The 18957-nt window shown below is 44.2% G+C and overlaps 1 protein-coding gene across 1 annotated transcript in view; it reads right to left on the bottom strand.

Annotated features, from left to right (window-relative positions):
* Nucleotides 1-18176: 18176 nt before the first annotated feature.
* Nucleotides 18177-18957, bottom strand: part of nmnat2 (nicotinamide nucleotide adenylyltransferase 2) — a 32814-nt gene continuing 32033 nt past the window's right edge. The window contains exon 11 of the mRNA XM_061730915.1: nucleotides 18177-18503. Within this exon, the coding sequence (XP_061586899.1) occupies nucleotides 18401-18503 (103 nt within the window). The 3' untranslated portion in view covers nucleotides 18177-18400. The remainder of the gene's footprint in view (nucleotides 18504-18957) is intronic.

Consider the following 18957-nt stretch of genomic DNA (forward strand, 5'->3'; position numbering starts at 1 on the left):
GTTTGTCCTGGGGGTTGTCCACATGTCCTGAGGGTTGTCCACATGTCCTGAGGGTTGTCCACATGTCCTGAGGATTGTCCTGAGGATTGTCCACATGTCCTGAGGGTTGTCCACATGTCCTGAGGGTTGTCCTGAGGATTGTCCACATGTCCTGATTGTTGTCTACATGGATATTAAAATCAGCAACAATGATTACACGGTTAAATCAACACAGATCACAGACAGCAGTTCACTGAAATCATCAGGGAAGTTTGCACAGTATTTGCATCAAACATCGAGTCCTTGTCACTCCGAGTCTTGGGGGAACGATTTCATCAGACTTTAAAGTCTATGTTGTCCAGGTCTGTCTTGAGAGGGATGAGGGTCTTCCACTTTTGCTCTTTGCCATCAGAGAGACCGCACAGGGATCTCTTAGATTTAGTCCTGTAGCTTTAGTCTTTGGTCGTGCGGTGGGTCGTCCTCTTCAGCTTCTCAAGGGAAAATGGTGGACGGAAACATCTCACACTGAGCACAATGTGCTAGATTATGTCAATAGTTTTCAGGAGCGTCTTCATCATGCGTGTCAGTTGGCACAAGAGTTGTTGTGTTGTGATATGGCATCGATGTAGACGATCGGAAGCCCATTACTACCAGACTGGACGCAACAGGGTCAATGGTCCAGCTGACTGCCAGACTCATCTTTGGTTTTACTGGGTTGGCTGGAGTCTGCTCCGCCAAGAAGACCTGCAGGTCCAAACGTGGGCCTGTTGGAGCAGGAAACATCTAAAACCTGCAGGGCAGCGACCCTTGAGGGCCAGAGTTTGGAAACACTGGTCTGTAACCCATTTTCAGATTTCTGGATGTTCCTGAGTTTGTTCAAGTCCATCTGATTCTCTGTCAAGAATTCAGATTTTAAAACTTAATCTATGATGATTTCTTTCTTTCTTCTGTTCAGGAGTTTCTGGCTGCTCTTCATGTCCACCAGACCTTCATCAGCTCTGGAGTCAACCTGCTGGAGGAACAAAAGAACATCTTCAGGTGGTTTAAAAAAAGAGCTGTGACTAAGCTCCATCAGACAGCTGTGGACAAGGCCTTAAAGAGTCCCAACGGACACCTGGACTTGTTCCTGCGTTTCCTCCTGGGTCTTTCACTGGAGACCAATCAGAACCTCCTACGAGGTCTGATGAAATCAAAACAAAGAAGTTCACAGAACAATCAGGAAACAGTTGAATACATCAAGAAGAAGATCAGTGGGGATCTGTCTGCAGAGAGAAGCATCAACCTGTTCCACTGTCTGAATGAACTGAACGATCGGTCTCTGGTGAAGGAGGTCCAAGAGTCCCTGAGGTCAGGACGTCTCTCCACAGATGAACTGTCTCCTGCTCAGTGGTCGGCTCTGGTCTTCATCTTACTGTCATCAGGAGATCTGGAGGTGTTTGACCTGAAGAAGTTCTCAGCTTCAGAGGAGGTTCTACGGAGGCTGCTGCCGGTGGTCAAAGCCTCCAAGAAAGCTGTGTAAGGACGAACACGGACACATCTGTTTTAGTTACAATCACATGTTCTTGGAGGAAACCAGTTAAATTCACTGTTCAACTAAGTTCAGGTTCATGTGGGACCCGTTCTTCTCAATGATTCATCTCAGGAAACTTTACATGTAGAGAAGAGAAACGGAGCTATCAAAATGATCAATACTTATTATTAGTTGAAATAATCAGCATTCAGTGATATATCATGTATTTCTTTGTTATCAACTTTTAAATAACCACATGATCTCTCTTTAATCTCCTCTGCAGGTTGAGGGGCTGTAACCTCTCAGGGAACATCTGTCCACTTCTGTCCTCAGTTCTCAGCTCTCAGTCCTCCAGTCTGACAGAACTGGACCTGAGTAACAACGACCTGCAGGATTCTGGACTGGAGCAGCTGTGTCCTGGACTGGAGAGTCCACACTGTCACCTGGAGTCTCTCAGGTCAGAATCCACCAAGTGTTCAACTGGTGACCGTTACAACTGTTTGTTTGGTTGTTTTATTAGATCCCCGTTAGCTGCTGATCTTTCACAGCAGTTTCTCTGGGGTCTCATCAGAATCATCAGCTGAATTACAACATTATCATTAATTAAATACATACAGGCAAGGCAGGGCAAGTTTATTTATATAGCACAATTCAACACAAGGTGATTCAAGGTGTTTTACATCGACATTAAAAGCAGCAAGACATAATTGTACTGTAAATAAAATTATGAGAAAAGGAGGTAAAATAATAAATAAAATGATAAGAAAAGAAGTAAAATAATAAAAAGCACAACCTGTTAAAAATAAGGGCAGTAGAATACAGCAGGTAAGTATTTAATTTAAGATTACGCTTGAGTAAACAGTAATGTTTTTAGGCCTGATTTAAAGGATCTACAGTTGGAGCAGACCTCAGGTCTACAGGAAGTTTGTTCCACCGGTGAGGAGCAGAATAACTGAACGCTGCTGAACCTTGCTTGGTTCTGGTTCTGGAACCACAACAAACCAGATCCAGATGAAGCTCAGGGGTCTGGGAGCTTCATAGGAACTAACAGATCCAGATGAAGCTCAGGGGTCTGGGAGCTTCATAGGAACTAACAGATCCAGATGAACCTCAGGGGTCTGGGAGCTTCATAGGAACTAACAGATCCAGATGAACCTCAGGGGTCTGGGAGCTTCATAGGAACTAACAGATCCAGATGAAGCTCAGGGGTCTGGGAGCTTCATAGGAACTAACAGATCCAGATGAACCTCAGGGGTCTGGGAGCTTCATAGGAACTAACAGATCCAGATGAACCTCAGGGGTCTGGGAGCTTCATAGGAACTAACAGATCCAGATGAACCTCAGGGGTCTGGGAGCTTCATAGGAACTAACAGATCCAGATGAAGCTCAGGGGTCTGGGAGCTTCATAGGAACTAACAGATCCAGATGAACCTCAGGGGTCTGGGAGCTTCATAGGAACTAACAGATCCAGATGAACCTCAGGGGTCTGGGAGCTTCATAGGAACTAACAGATCCAGATGAACCTCAGGGGTCTGGGAGCTTCATAGGAACTAACAGATCAACCATGTATGTTGGTCCAAGACCATTCAGTGCTTTGTAGACCAGCTGGAAGATTTTAAAGGTATTGTGACATCATTTTTAACATGCTTTTAACACTATTAAAAGTCTTGGCCAACATCCCTCAAATGTGTCTAAAAGAGTGTAACAAGAAAAACTTAACTCTAGTACTCTTTTCCTGGCTTTTTATTACAGTGTTTTTTTGCGCCGTGAAAAATGCTTCCTTTCCCCCCTTTCCTGTCAATCATTGCTCCGCTCCTCCTCCCAACCTCCTCCTCCTCCAGCCATACGCTCACAGCGGCGTCGGAGAGAGCCGGGAGGGACAGGCGAAGCATGCACGGAAAAGCAGGAGGGCCAACCACAGCAAACAATCATAAAAATAAAGGCATGTAAATAAAGTGTCCCTTATCTTAAGTCCAGTCAGTGGCCGCGGGTCTTCTTAGCAGTTTTCCTCCGCTGATGAGAACAGAAGAGGCTGTAAACAGCTCCGTGTTAAGCCTGATTTATGGTTCCGCGTTAAATCGACGCAGAGCATACGCCGTAGGGTTCAGCGTACGGTGCGCGTCGCCGCGTAACCCTTCGCCGTAGGTTCTGCGTCGGTGTAACGCGGAACCATAAATCAGCCTTTATGGTGCACTGGAGAGGAGAGGAGGCAGGGAGCTGGGTGGAGGGGGCGGTGATTTAGCGGGCCGTTACGTAACGATCCGCCAGCAAACCAGGTGCGCCGTTTTTGCACAGTTATGCGGAAAATCCCAGAAAGCACACAATACACTGAATGTTAAAAGTTCGTTGTTTTTTGGGTGTAATTGATGTCAAGACACCCAACAAAACACAAAAAATCAAGAAAAATGTGTTTTTCATGTCACAATCCCTTTAAACTCTATCCTTTGACTCACTGGAAGCCAGTGTAGTGATTTCATGACCGGTGTAATATGGTCCAGTTTCCTGGTGTAATATGGTCCAGTTTCCTGGTGTAATATGGTCCAGTTTCCTGGTGTAATATGGTCCAGTTTCCTGGTGTAATATGGTCCAGTTTCCTGGTGTAATGTGGTCCAGTTTCCTGGTGTAATATGGTCCAGTTTCCTGGTGTAATATGGTCCAGTTTCCTGGTGTAATATGGTCCAGTTTCCTGGTGTAATATGGTCCAGTTTCCTGGTGTAATATGGTCCAGTTTCCTGGTGTAATATGGTCCAGTTTCCTGGTGTAATATTGTCCAGTTTCCTGGTGTAATATGGTCCAGTTTCCTGGTGTAATATGGTCCAGTTTCCTGGTGTAATATGGTCCAGTTTCCTGGTGTAATATGGTCCAGTTTCCTGGTGTAATGTGGTCCAGTTTCCTGGTGTAATATGGTCCAGTTTCCTGGTGTAATATGGTCCAGTTTCCTGGTGTAATGTGGTCCAGTTTCCTGGTGTAATGTGGTCCAGTTTCCTGGTGTAATGTGGTCCAGTTTCCTGGTGTAATATGGTCCAGTTTCCTGGTGTAATATGGTCCAGTTTCCTGGTGTAATATGGTCCAGTTTCCTGGTGTAACGTGGTCCAGTTTCCTGGTGTAATGTGGTCCAGTTTCCTGGTGTAATATGGTCCAGTTTCCTGGTGTAATGTGGTCCAGTTTCCTGGTGTAATGTGGTCCAGTTTCCTGGTGTAATATGGTCCAGTTTCCTGGTGTAATGTGGTCCAGTTTCCTGATGTAATGTGGTCCAGTTTCCTGGTGTAATATGGTCCAGTTTCCTGGTGTAATATTGTCCAGTTTCCTGGTGTAATATGGTCCAGTTTCCTGGTGTAATGTTGTCCAGTTTCCTGGTGTAATATTGTCCAGTTTCCTGGTGTAATATGGTCCAGTTTCCTGGTGTAATGTGGTCCAGTTTTCTGGTGTAATGTGGTCCAGTTTTCTGGTGTAATATGGTCCAGTTTCCTGGTGTAATATGGTCCAGTTTCCTGGTGTAATGTGGTCCAGTTTCCTGGTGTAGTATGGTCCAGTTTCCTGGTGTAATGTGGTCCAGTTTCCTGATGTAATGTGGTCCAGTTTCCTGGTGTAATATGGTCCAGTTTCCTGGTGTAATATTGTCCAGTTTCCTGGTGTAATGTGGTCCAGTTTCCTTGTGTTTGTAAGGACTCTCATGAATGCATGAATAAGTTTTTCCATGTCTTGTTTAGACAGAATCCCCTTAATTCTAGAAATGTGTTTTAGGTGGTAGTAGGCAGATTTAGTGATAAACTTTAGATGGCTGTTGAAGTTCAGGTCTGAGTCAATAATTACACCCAGATTTCTGGCTTGATTTGTAGCTGTCAATGACATGGAGCCAAGGTGAGCGCTGATCTTTTCCCTTTCAGTTTTAGGTCCAAAAATGATCACCTCTGTCTTTTCTGCATTTAGCTGGAGAAAATTCTGGCACATCCACTCATTGATTTGGTGAATACCGTTACACAATGAGCGGGGCGGCTCAACCCCTCCCCCTAGCTGCACTAACCAGTAACTACAACAACAATAAAGTATCGGTGTGTGGTATCGGATAATTTTTGCGAGTACGAGTATATGAGGGCAGTATCGGCCCCGATACCAATACCAGTATCGGTATCGGGGCAGCCCTATTTAAGACTTTGATGAGTACAGTCTCAGTGCTGTGGTGTGGCCGAAATCCAGACTGAAATACATTAAAGAGGTTGTTTTGCATCATAAAAGCATGGATTTGTTGGAAAACGACCTTTTCAATGATTTTCCCCAAAAATGGCAGATTTGATATTGGCCTATAGTGATTAAGTGTTGTAGCATCCAGATTAGATTTTTTTAGAAGAGGTTTTATTACTGCAGTTTTCAAGGCCTGGGGAAACTGGCCTGTTTGAAGAGAAGTATTTATTATCTGCAATACATCCGGAGCTATGCAGTTAAAAACAGTTTTAAAAAAGTTTGAAGGCAGATTATCAAGAAAGCATGTTGTGGGCTTTAATTTTGAAACCGTTTCCGTTAGGGTTTTGTAATCTAAAACGCTGAACTGTCCCAGCTTTACTAAAGGATAGGAAGGCCAGAGTGTTATCATTCCTGAGGTGGAGCTGCAGATTGCTTGTCTTATCTGTAATATTTTGTTTGTGAAAAAGGCAGCAAAGTCATTACAGACCTTTTCAGACAGCATTTCAGGGGGGATTGAGGCTGCGGGGTTTGTCAGTCTTTCTACCACAGAAAACAGTGTGCGAGCATTATTACTGTTTCTATTGATAATCTCTGAAAAATACGATTGCCTTGCATTATTCAGTTTCTGGTTATAGTTGCGAAGACTCTCTTTATAAATGTTGTAATATACCTGAAGTTTGTTTTTCCTGCGTTCTGCTTGTCTACATATCCTTCTGTGTTCTTTAACCAGTGTGGCGTTTCTCCAGGGTGACCTTTTCCTCCCGGACAGAACTTTGGTCTTAATTGGGGCGATAGAATCAATAACAGTCATAACCTCATGTACATGAACAATGTCAGATAGATATGATTTAAACCAACATAGAGCTGTCCCTTTAATCCCAACAACATGCTCTAACCTGTGCAGTAAAATAATAATGATCTATAGTGTCAAAAGCAGCACTGAGGTCCAGTAGAACCAATATGGACACTAATCCCTTATCTGAGGCCATAAGGAGGTCATTCGTGACTCGAACCAGTGCTGTCTCTGGATACTAGAAAACACGGTTTAATACTCGCCATCAAAATACAGTTAAGTATCATAAAAACACCATTAAAACACTGTTAAAACAGCGTTAAAAACATGCTTTTACAAACTGACAGTAACAAACAGTAACTTGCGCGTCAAAAACTCATAACTTAGCCACTATAATAAAATATAATATATACATAATAATAATGTAATAATCAGTGTATATATCACGACAACGGAGCCCATTGACTTCGCATAGTACAATATCCGTGATGCTCAGACGGAATTATACCATTTCCATGTTGGTGCCAAGGAAAATAGTAGTGAGAGGTCGTGGGCATTTCACGGATTTTTGTGAGATCAGGTTGGCAAAACTACACACACATACACAAAATAAATAGAGGAAAAGGAAACAGTGTCAACACAATAAACAGATTAATAGCTCAATTCTTAACAGTCCATTTTATTCTCCTGAGTAAATAAAAGTAACTTGAGCTTCTTATTAAAGCTTATCGTATTATCTAAAGTCCAAAGGTATGGTATTTCCCTCCACACCACCATCGCTCTGTGATTCATTGTCTTCTCTTTTAAGTTACTTCTCCATGGAGGCAACAGGAAATGACCTGCTGATTTCCGCCTCGGCAAATTAAAAAAAAAAAAAATCTTCTTTAGAGTGTTTCTGGTGTTTTGTCTGGTGTAGGGATGCTGAAACTCTATAGCCTTAAGTCAAGTTGAAATCCTTTTTATTGACTTATGTCTGTCTGTCTTTAATTACTGCATTTAAGTTCTAACATGTTCAAGTCATTTTTTTAAATGTTTTTATTTTAAGCCCTTTGAGTTGTCTTGTACATGAAATGTTATACACAAACTTTCCTAAATGACCTCATGATCTCTCTTTAATCTCCTCTGCAGGTTGAGTCTCTGTAACCTCTCAGAGGACATCTGTCCACTTCTGTCCTCAGTTCTCAGCTCTCAGTCCTCCAGTCTGACAGAACTGGACCTGAGTCACAACGACCTGCAGTATTCTGGACTGGAGAAGCTGTGTCCTGGACTGGAGAGTCCACACTGTCACCTGGAGTCTCTCAGGTCAGAATCCACCAATTGTTCAACTGGTGACTGTTACAACTGAGGTTGATATTGAAGGATTGTTGATGTGTTTCTGCTGATCCTCTGACTTTTCCTTCAGCGCCATCATCAGGTGAACACGAGGACAGAGTCAGCTTTAGTCTCAGAGCAGTTCTCTCAGAGTCTCTGCATGTGTGTTGTGTGTCTGCAGCAGGACACCTGAGCAGAGGACATGCAGCAGACCTGTGTTGTGTGTGTCTGCAGCATGACACTTGAGCAGAGGACATGCGGCAGACCTGTGTTGTGTTGTGTGTCTGCAGGCTGTCAGGCTGTCTGATCTCAGAGGAAGGAAGTTCTTCTCTGGTCTCAGCTCTGACCTCCAACCCCTCCCACCTGAGAGAGCTGGACCTGAGCTACAACCATCCAGGGGAGTCAGCAGGGAAGCTTCGGTCTAGCCTGGAGGATCCCCGCTGGAGACTGGACACTCTCAGGTAGGACACACTCAGGTAGGACACTCTCAGGTAGGACACTCTCAGGTAGGACACTCTCAGGTAGGGTAGTCTCAGGTAGGACACTCTCAGGTAGGGTAGTCTCAGGTAGGACACTCTCAGGTAGGGTAGTCTCAGGTAGGACACTCTCAGGTAGGACACTCTCAGGTAGGACACTCTCAGGTAGGACACTCTCAGGTACGACACTCTCAGGTAGGACACTCTCAGGTAGGACACACTCAGGTAGGACACTCTCAGGTAGGACACTCTCAGGTAGGACACTCTCAGGTAGGACACTAACAGGTAGGACACTCTCAGGTAAGACACTCTCAGGTAGAACACACTCAGGTAGGACACTCTCAGGTAGGACACCCTCAGGTAGGACACTCAGGTAGGACATGGATATGGGAGTGTCCAACAGGTGATGGGGGGTGGGGGGGGGGGGGGGCGGGCTCTGACATCTCTGCTTCCTCTGAGAGAGACTGATCTGGTCTGATCCTCCTCCTCCTTCCAGGGTGGAGCCTGCTGGACAACGATTTCTGACACCAGGTCTGAGGAAGTGTAAGTGTGTTTCTATCTATCTATTCTATATTTCTACCATCTTCACTCGTTCATGAGTCCATCAGTGATCAATAACTGATCAATAATAACTGCAGCTGCTTGTTTGTTCTCTCCATCAGATTCCTGTCAACTCACCGTCGACACAAACACAGTCCACAACGACATCAGACTGTCTGACGACAACAGGACGATGACGCTTGTGAAGGAGGATCAGTCATATCCTGATCATCCAGACAGGTTTGATGGTGATAATCCTCCTCAGCTGCTGTGTAGAGAAGTTCTGACGGGTCGCTGTTACTGGGAGGTCCAGTGGAGCGGACATGTTTATGTATCAGTGAGTTACAGAAGAATCAGCAGGAGAGGAAACTCTGAGGACTGTTGGTTTGGAGGAAACAATCATTCCTGGAGTCTGGACTGTGTTCCAGGTGGTCGGTACCGTGTATCTCACAATAACATAGAAACATCCGTCACCTCTTCATCTCCACCTCCAGAGTCTGGCAGAGCAGCAGTTTACGTGGACGTTCCTGCTGGAACTCTGTCCTTCTATGAAGTCGTCTCTGACAGACTGATCCACATCCACACCGTCAACACCAGCTTCACTGAACCTCTCTGTGCTGGATTTGGATTCTGGTCCTGGTCTGTGTCTGGTTCCTCAGTGTCTCTGTGTCCAGTTTAGTCTCCAGAGTCTCCTGTCAGAGAAACTGTCTCTGTTGGATCCTGGGGCCTCATTTATCAACCGTGCGTACGCACAGATCTGTGCGTAAAGCGTGCGTACGAGCATTTCCACGCAAAGTATGGTATTTATCAACATGTATTTGTGCGCAGAAAAACGTGTAAATATACGCACAGCTCCGACCATGCGTACGCACAAAACCTAGTGGTAGAACAGTAAAACTACAAATAGAACCCATTAAAAGAGTCTCAAACTTTACATGTGAAGTTTGAGATCGCTGAACTGTGACTGAACGGGGAACGTGTGCACATGTTCCCCGTTTCCTCCAATTAATAAAAATTATCCATAAGACATCAGACATTTTGAATAATTGGTGTGACAAGCTATAAAAGACAGCTTTGGCAGGACGACCTGAAAAGAAAATACAAGTACCATGGCTTATCTTGCACTGTTGGAGGATTTAGAGACCGTGCGCTCCGCAAAAACACGCTCCGCAGAGAGCGCGTTTTCAAAGAGCGCACTGATCTGTTGATCAGTGAGAGCACGGAGCGGCTGCTCAGCAGGTAGCGCTTCCCCAAAAACATTCTGATGGATTTATGCCGTGATTTACAACCTATAATGGAGCGAGAGACAAAACGCAAGCCATCCCAGTCACATCCAGCTCCGTCCACCCTGGGATTTTTTGCCACCGGAACATTTTGACATATGCGGCATTTCGCAGCCGATACTAAGCAAAATCATGCCGGCAGTGTTGGATGCAATAATTTCTCTGGCCATAATTTACACCCAGTTTCCATACACACATCACCAAATCGAAATTAAACGAGGATTTCATGCGATCGCCGGATTCCCAAACATAATTGGAGCTAGATTGCACCCACATTGCCATAAAAGCACCATCACATAATGAATTCAGTTACGTGAACATGAAAGGATTTCATTCAATCAATGCACAAATAATCTGCGATGCAACTATGTCTCTGTTGCCCGTCGTTGCCCGGTGGCCTGCAGGAATGCAACACTCATTTATTCTGCAGAACAGCTTTATTGGTGTTTGCACCTCCAAGCAGGAGCTTTTGACTCCAACCAAATCTTAATTTATGGATAATCTTCCAAGAAATATATCAAACATGGTCAACATAATTATTTTACAAGCCAAATATCACATACATAAATGCAAATGGAATAACAGAAAACCCCTCCATTGTACATCTGAAAAATGAATGTAAACTGTATTTCGCGGCCAGTGTTTCTCAATCCTGTTCCTCATGGGCCCCTGTCCTGCATGTTTTAGATGCTACCCTGCTTCAGCACACCGTGATAAAAGTACCTGTGTCATCAACAGAGCTGTGCAGACCTTGGTGACAAGCTAATTAGGACCATTAATTAGAATCAGGTGTGTTGGTGCAGGGAAACATCTAAAACATGCTGGACAGGGAACACGAGACCCAGGGTTGAGAAACACTGTGAAAAAAACGATATTGCCAAAAGCTTATATGAAACGATGTCTTTGTTTCTTCATTTTTATTAATACACTTCCCATAGCTTGTCAGTAAATGTATCTTTTTTTTTTTTTTGCTCTCAACCCCCCCAAATGTTGAATATTTGTAGATAATTGATTATTTTGTTTCATTTGCCTTTTGTTGTAAACTCTACAGAATTTTGTTCAATAAAGTTTGTAAACCTCCAAGCGGGAGCTGTTGTTGCTCCATATATGGTCAATTGGAGGCGTTTCTGAATGCAAATGACGGTAACCATGCACGAGCACGGCAGTTTAGAACAGGTGGGATTTATCATCACTGATGTGCGTACGACCAGCGTCCGCACGTTTGATAAATCCAGATTTTTTTTGTACTTACACACATTCTAAATTTCACTCCTACGACAGAATTTAGGACCTTTTCTACGCACTGTTGATAAATGAGGGCCCTGGACTTGGACTCTGGTTCCTCAGTGTCTCCATGATGATGATGATGATGGTGGTGGTGATGATGAAGATAATGATGATAATCACCATTTATCTTTGGTTTTTTGTTTATTGTATTTTTATTTGATCTTTTTCTACATTTAAACAAATAATTTACTAGACTGTTGATGTTTGGTCAGGAAGTACATTTTTATCTCATAATTCTTGTTTTATTCTTGATTCTGTCTCTAAATGTTTTCATGTTTAACTTCACGTTTAGATTCTTAAAGTCTTGTTTCTTCCCTGAAAGAAAGTTTGAGCTTCAAATCTGTACATTTCCATTTTACAATTAACTTTTCCAGTTTGTATAATATTTGATTGATTTATCTGATTGTTTTAATTTGATTTCTTCAGTTTTCAAAGTTGTTGATGTAAAAATGAATTGAGAAGATGGAAATATTCCTGTAACATCCAACATGTAAAAACATCAGCAGCATGTGTAAAAGTATTCAAGTACTTTTGAAATAAACCGAAGATGAAGTGATGACTCCTCTTCATCTCTGACCTCCAACTCCATCGGTGTTAGAAACAGAGTGAAGATGAAGTGATGACTCCTCTTCATCTCTGACCTCCAACTCCATCGGTGTTAGAAACAGAGTGAAGATGAAGTGATGACTCCTCTTCATCTCTGACCTCCAACTCCATCGGTGTTAGAAACAGAGTGAAGATGAAGTGGTGACTCCTCTTCCTCTCTGACCTCCATCGGTGTTAGAGTGAAGGTGAAGTGATGACTCCTCTTCCTCTCTGACCTCCAACTCCATCGGTGTTAGAAACAGAGTGAAGATGAAGTGGTGACTCCTCTTCCTCTCTGACCTCCAACTCCATCGGTGTTAGAAACAGAGTGAAGATGAAGTGGTGACTCCTCTTCCTCTCTGACCTCCAACTCCTGGGTGGAGGTCACATGATCTCCTGGGGCTGGTGAGGGAGACGATGTGTAAAATTCCTGCAGATAATGATCAGTATCACCTGACATCTCGCTGACGCTCCGTCTGCAACGTCTCATCTCCACTGCTCATATAATAATAATAATAATAATAATAATAATAATAATAATAATAATAATAATAATAATAATAATAATAATAATAATATGGTGGGGAGCTGTTGACCTTGACTGGGGACATCGTCGGATGGTGGAAGGAATACTTGGAGGATCTCAACCCGACTGACATGCCTTCCACTGAGGAAGCAGAGAGTGGGGACTCGGGGGCGTGCTCATCCATCACCCAAGCCGAGGTCACTGAGGTGGTTCATAAGCTCCTCATGGTATTACCCATTAATATGTGCAGACAAGGTAAAAAAAACAAGAGGAAAAAAACAAAACCTAAAGTCGGCAATTTGACGTCATCCTCACCTGTCTGGTCCCGCTTCCTGCCACCAGGCTGCGACCTTTCAAAATAAAATACAGTCCAGCCGCCCGCGCTGCGACCTTTCAAAATAAAATACAGCCCAGCCGCCCGTGCTGCGACCTTTCAAAATAAAATACAGTCCAGCTGCCCATGCTGCAACCTTTCAAAATAAAATACATCCCAGCCGCCCGTGCTGTGACCTTTCAAAATAAAATACAGCCCAGCCGCCCGTGCTGTGACCTTTCAAAATAAAATACAGTCCAGCCACCCAGGCTGCGACCTTTCAAAATAAAATACCGTCCAGTAGTCAGTTGTTGGAGCTGAAGAGGAAAAGGAAGAAGTGGACTCGACTTGTTAGAAGAAATATTTTATTTGGCCAGCAGGGGGCGCCAATGTGACTACAGACGTCAGAGTCAGAAAATGAAACGAAAAACAGAAAATAGGCTTTTTTTTTGTTGAATTCCCGTTCAGGTTGATTTTCTCCAACACTTTGATGAACTCTGGGAACTAAACACTTTAGTGCAGAAACGTGACAGAGTCGTGATGCCAAACCAGCGAAGATCTGAGCTCCGTAGAAACGTGCAACAACTGAGATACAGGTGGATCAGAACCAGGACTACTGTTACTACACACTGATGACACACACACACACACGCAGGCACGCAGGCACGCACACACACACACACACACACACACACACACACACACACACACACACACACACACACATGCACACACACACAGGCTGCGTCCGAAATAAACAGTATATACTCCAAAGGTATACTGAAGTTCGGCACACCTTTGAGTAAATATCAGTAGTCTGCATCATTGGGACGTACTACTCAGAGCCACACGGCACTTCCTGCCGTTACCATGGTAACAGGGAGTTGTTACCATGGTAACAACTCCTGTCACAGCAGCAGTAGCAGCTCCGCTCCGCTCTTTCCCGTTTATCCTGGCCCAAACAAGACGACATTTCTCCTGCGCTGTGAGGTTTTAGGTTCAGGGATCTGAATCTACTCCGTTAGGTTTAGGGATCTGAATCTACTCCGTTAGGTTTAGGAATCTGAATCTACTCCATTAGGTTTAGGCATATTAATCTACTGTTAGTACTAAACAGTATATACTCAAAAAGTATACTTAAGTTCTGCACATTTTTGAGTAAATATCAGTAGTATGCATTAACGTACTACTCAGAGCCACATGGCACTTCCTGCCGTTGGTTACCATGGCAACAACTCCCAAGGGCACTTCCTGCCGTTGGGAGGGGGAGTTGTTACCATGGTAATAGGGAGTTGTTACCATGGTAACAGCAGCAGTAGCAGCACCGCTACGATCTTTCCCGTTTATCCTGGCCCAAACAAGACGACATTTCTCCTGCGCTGTGTGGTTTCATTCTATTATTATTTTATTCTATTATTTACCACCTATTCTTTTTGTTCTATTATTTTATTTTATTATTTTATTGTAGCGTGATGGTGCTGCTGCAGCTTAGCTTGCTACCGCTAACGTTATCCTCCATTTTTGTTGGTTGCTAAGTATCTGCAGCACTTAGCAACCAAACAGCGCTGCATTGCATTGTGGCAAGTTTCTGCTTAGCTAGTGTCCATCAATCCACACTAATACATTTCTCCAGAATGAGTATGGATAGTACATACTATTGAGTATGGATAGTACATACTATTGAGTACGTACTAATGTTTCGGACGCACTAAAAAATCTCACGTACTGTTTTTGCTACTCATTAGGAGGGAGGAGGGAATTTAGGACACACACACACACACACACACACACACACACACACACACACACACACACACACACACACACACACACACTCACTCACTCACTCACTCACTCACTCACTCACACACACACACACACACACACACACACACACACACACACACACACACACACACACACACACACACACACACACTCACTCACTCACTCACTCACTCACACACACACACACACACACACACACACACACACACACACACACACACACACACACACACACACACACACACACACACACACACACACACACACACACACACACACACACACTCACACACACACACACACACACACACACGACCTGCACATTTACAGCGATTAGAAAAGAAGCTTCAGTGTTTTATTCCTGTTTTGTTGCTACGACGATGACGACAGACCATAATAATCTACGGAGAGGAAACATCATGCCAGAACCGAACAAAGCAAAGCATGCTGGGAAACGGACCGACCCTGGAGGAAGACCAGATCCAGACCCTGCTGGACCAGAACCAGACCCTGCTGGATCTGGATCTGGATCTGGACCTGGACCAGGGTCTGGTTCAAATCCAGGGTCTGATTCAGGTCCAGGGTCTGGATCTGGATCTGGACCTGGATCTGGTTCAGGTCCAGGGTCTGGTTCAGGTCCAGGGTCTGGATCTGGACCAGGGTCTGGATCCGTTCACTTCCACATTAAAAACTTTACAGCAGAAATAAACATATTTACATTCATCGTTAGACGTGATTTTGTCACGAACGTCATCAGGTGAAATCGTGTAAAACTGTTGCATCATGGGGGCGTGGTTTCATGAGTGACAGCATCATGGGGGCGTGGTTTCATGAGTGACCTCATCATGGGGGCGTGGTTTGATGAGTGACCTCATCATGGGGGCGTGGTTCCATGAGTGACCTCATCATGGGGGCGTGGTTTCATGAGTGACCTCATCATGGGGGCGTGGTTCCATGAGTGACCTCATCATGGGGGGCGTGGTTTCATGAGTGACAGCATCATGGGGGGGCGTGGTTTGATGAGTGACCTCATCATGGGGGCGTGGTTTCATGAGTGACCTCATCATGGGGGCGTGGTTTCATGAGTGACAGCATCATGGGGGCGTGGTTTCATGAGTGACCTCATCATGGGGGCGTGGTTTCATGAGTGACAGCATCATGGGGGCGTGGTTTCATGAGTGACCTCATCATGGGGGCGTGGTTTGATGAGTGACCTCATCATGGGGGCGTGGTTTCATGAGTGACCTCATCATGGGGGCGTGGTTTCATGAGTGACCTCATCATGGGGGCGTGGTTTGATGAGTGACCTCATCATGGGGGCGTGGTTTGATGAGTGACCTCATCATGGGGGCGTGGTTTGATGAGTGACCTCATCATGGGGGCGTGGTTTCATGAGTGACCTCGTCAAGGGGGCGTGGTTTCATGAGTGACAGATGCGGTTTGTGGCAAATAAAGAAGTTGCTGATGAAAATCCTCATTTTAGCATCTTCATACGTATGTGATCAGCTGTGATGTCAGCGTTGGGCGGGGCTACGTCAGTTTTGGGCGGGGCTATATCTGAAATGGGCGGGGCGATGCCAGCATTGGGCGGGGCTACATCAGTGTTGCCCCGTATTTTTTTCTCGAAATTGTACTTCAAAATTAATCTCGACATTTCAACTTTTTTCTCAACATGAATCTGAATCTACTCCGTCAGGTTTAGGGATCTGAATCTACTACGTTAGGTTTAGGAATCTGAATCTAGTCCGTTAGGTTTAGGGATCTGAATCTACTACGTTAGGTTTAGGCATATGAATCTACTCCGTTAGGTTTAGGGATCTGAATCTACTCCGTTAGGTTTAGGGATCTGAATCTACTCCGTTAGGTTTAGGGATCTGAATCTACTCCGTTAGGTTTAGGCATATTAATCTACTCGGTTAGGTTTAGGGATCTGAATCTACTCCGTTAGGTTTAGGGATATGAATCTACTCCGTTAGGTTTAGGAATCTGAATCTACTCTGTTAGGTTTAGGAATCTGAATCTACTCTGTTAGGTTTAGGAATCTGAATCTACTCCGTTAGGTTTAGGAATCTGAATCTACTCCGTTAGGTTTAGGAATCTGAATCTACTCCGTTAGGTTTAGGGATCTGAATCTACTCCGTTAGGTTTAGGCATCTGAATCTACTCGGTTAGGTTTAGGGATCTGAATCTACTCCGTTAGGTTTAGGAATCTGAATCTACTCCGTTAGGTTTAGGCATATGAATCTACTCAGTTTAGGGATCTGAATCTACTCAATAGGTTTAGGAAAACATGGCTTGTTACATAAATATAGTAAATATCTTTAAATTTAAAATATATTTCTCAAACCTTCACACAGGTGTCAGAAATCCAACAATCTCTTCCTCCACTTTACAAAATGTCTGTATTTGGATGATTGGCACCGCAACGACCCATGAGATCAAAGCTGATTCTGATTTGGTGAATCTGGTGTTTTCTACTGGAATCTGGTTTGTGATGGTGAAACTGAAGAGGAGACTGACTTAGGACGGTGGAAAGTGAGGGGTTTTAGTTGTTTTTTTTGTTCTTGGACGCTGGATCACTGCGTTACATCCAGGGGCCGAAATCCCATTTCATAGTTGGGAGGGACAATAAACAGTAACATTTTAGAGAATAATTCCAGGGGGGGACGAGGAATAAAAGTTGTAGCCTGCCTTTTATATATAATTAAATTGTGATAAATAGGGCCCGAGCCCTGACAGTGCGAAGGCCCTAATGTATCTGTAGGAATTCTCGTTTACATTTTTTCCCTCGTTGTTTTCATCGTTTTTCTTCCGGTGAAAGGAGGGCCTTTTTCCCCCCTAAACGTGCCCCAAAAGTCACCAAATTTTGCACCAAGCCAGGCCTGGTGAAAACTATTAGAAAAATTCTAATAGTGTCAAAAAGGGGCGTGGCCTAACGGCTCAACAGCGCCCCCTAGAAAACTTTGTGCCTCAAGCCCCACAATACCATTTTCAATTAATCGTGTAATTTTGGCGCAATTTATGCCATTTTCACGTGTCGTACTTTAACGAACTCCTCCTAGCAGGATCGTACATTCGACATAAAACTCGCTCAGGAGACACAAAAGACGTTAACGATGAAAAGTTATCAAAATGGTGAGTTTTCCTGAAATGGCGTGGCCGTGGCGCCGCGTCAAACTTCAACGTCAAACAGGAAGTGATACTAGTAGCTGATTGGTCGATATTTGATAGTTCCTATTTTCTGCCATAACTTTTGAATGTTTTGACATAGAGAGTCGTGGGTGGTGTCATCGGACTCGGTTTTGAGTCTTTGACCATAATTGGTGGAAATTAGCCCCGCCCCTTCTTCTGATTGGTCGATATTTGATAGATCCTATTTTCTGCCATAACTTTTGAATGTTTTGACATAGAGAGTCATGGGTGGTGTCATCGGACTCGGTTTTGAGTCCTTGACCTTTATTGGTGAAAATTGCACGCCCGGAGACCCTTCGGCCCAACGCTACCCTGATACTGGAGTCCGTCATGTCCAGCAGTCCGTCATGCATCTATAAACTTGAAAAAAGAGACAGGAATCCTTCCCCATACCCCCCCAACCCCTCCCGCCCCCCAGGTAAAGTCACATGACACAGACAGGAGGGAAACTAATGCTTCGGTTGGAAAGCGACGGCTCGAAGAAGAGTATATGTTAGACACAGAGGACAGACAGGAAGTTTAATGTCTCCAGAAAGGGGGGGGTTATTTTTATATAGATGGTGGTAGGTGCCCCCCCCCCTCCCCAACCTCAGCTCTTCCTGGGTTTTTTTGTTGTTTTTTTTCATGCAGGTTCTCTATCCGGAGGCGTTGATGTACAGCTGACTCTGCAGGATGTAGTCGATGACCGGCTGACTCAGGTAGTCCACCACGTGGCCGTCGCCGTGCTGCAGGGCCAGTCTAGGGGGGAAACGAGAATGAAAATATTATACATCTTAGACTTTGTACAAAAGAACACACCAATAAGTATCAGTCAGGCAGCGAAACGGCAAAACTGAGGCCACGTTTCCACTAGGGGTGGGACGATACGGGTCAATCACCATTCAATACTGTGGCGATATGTGGCCCACGATAACGAATAATATCACCATACACGATATCTACAATATTCGATACATTGTAAGAAATTTCATATATGATATATCACAACATATGTGACTGAAAAAGAAAAAATACCCATAAAAAGGAAAACGTCTGTAGTTATGCATTTATTCAATGCCAAAACTTCCCTCACTCCCTGCTCTCTCTGAGACATAAAAATACCATTATAAAACGGACAAGGTGGAATCCTGCACTCTGATTGGTTGTTAACTGTGGTATAATGATCTGATTGGTTGTTAACTGTGCTATAATG

Source organism: Cololabis saira, chromosome 10 (genome assembly GCF_033807715.1).
Source record: "Cololabis saira isolate AMF1-May2022 chromosome 10, fColSai1.1, whole genome shotgun sequence".
NCBI lineage: Eukaryota > Metazoa > Chordata > Actinopteri > Beloniformes > Belonidae > Cololabis > Cololabis saira.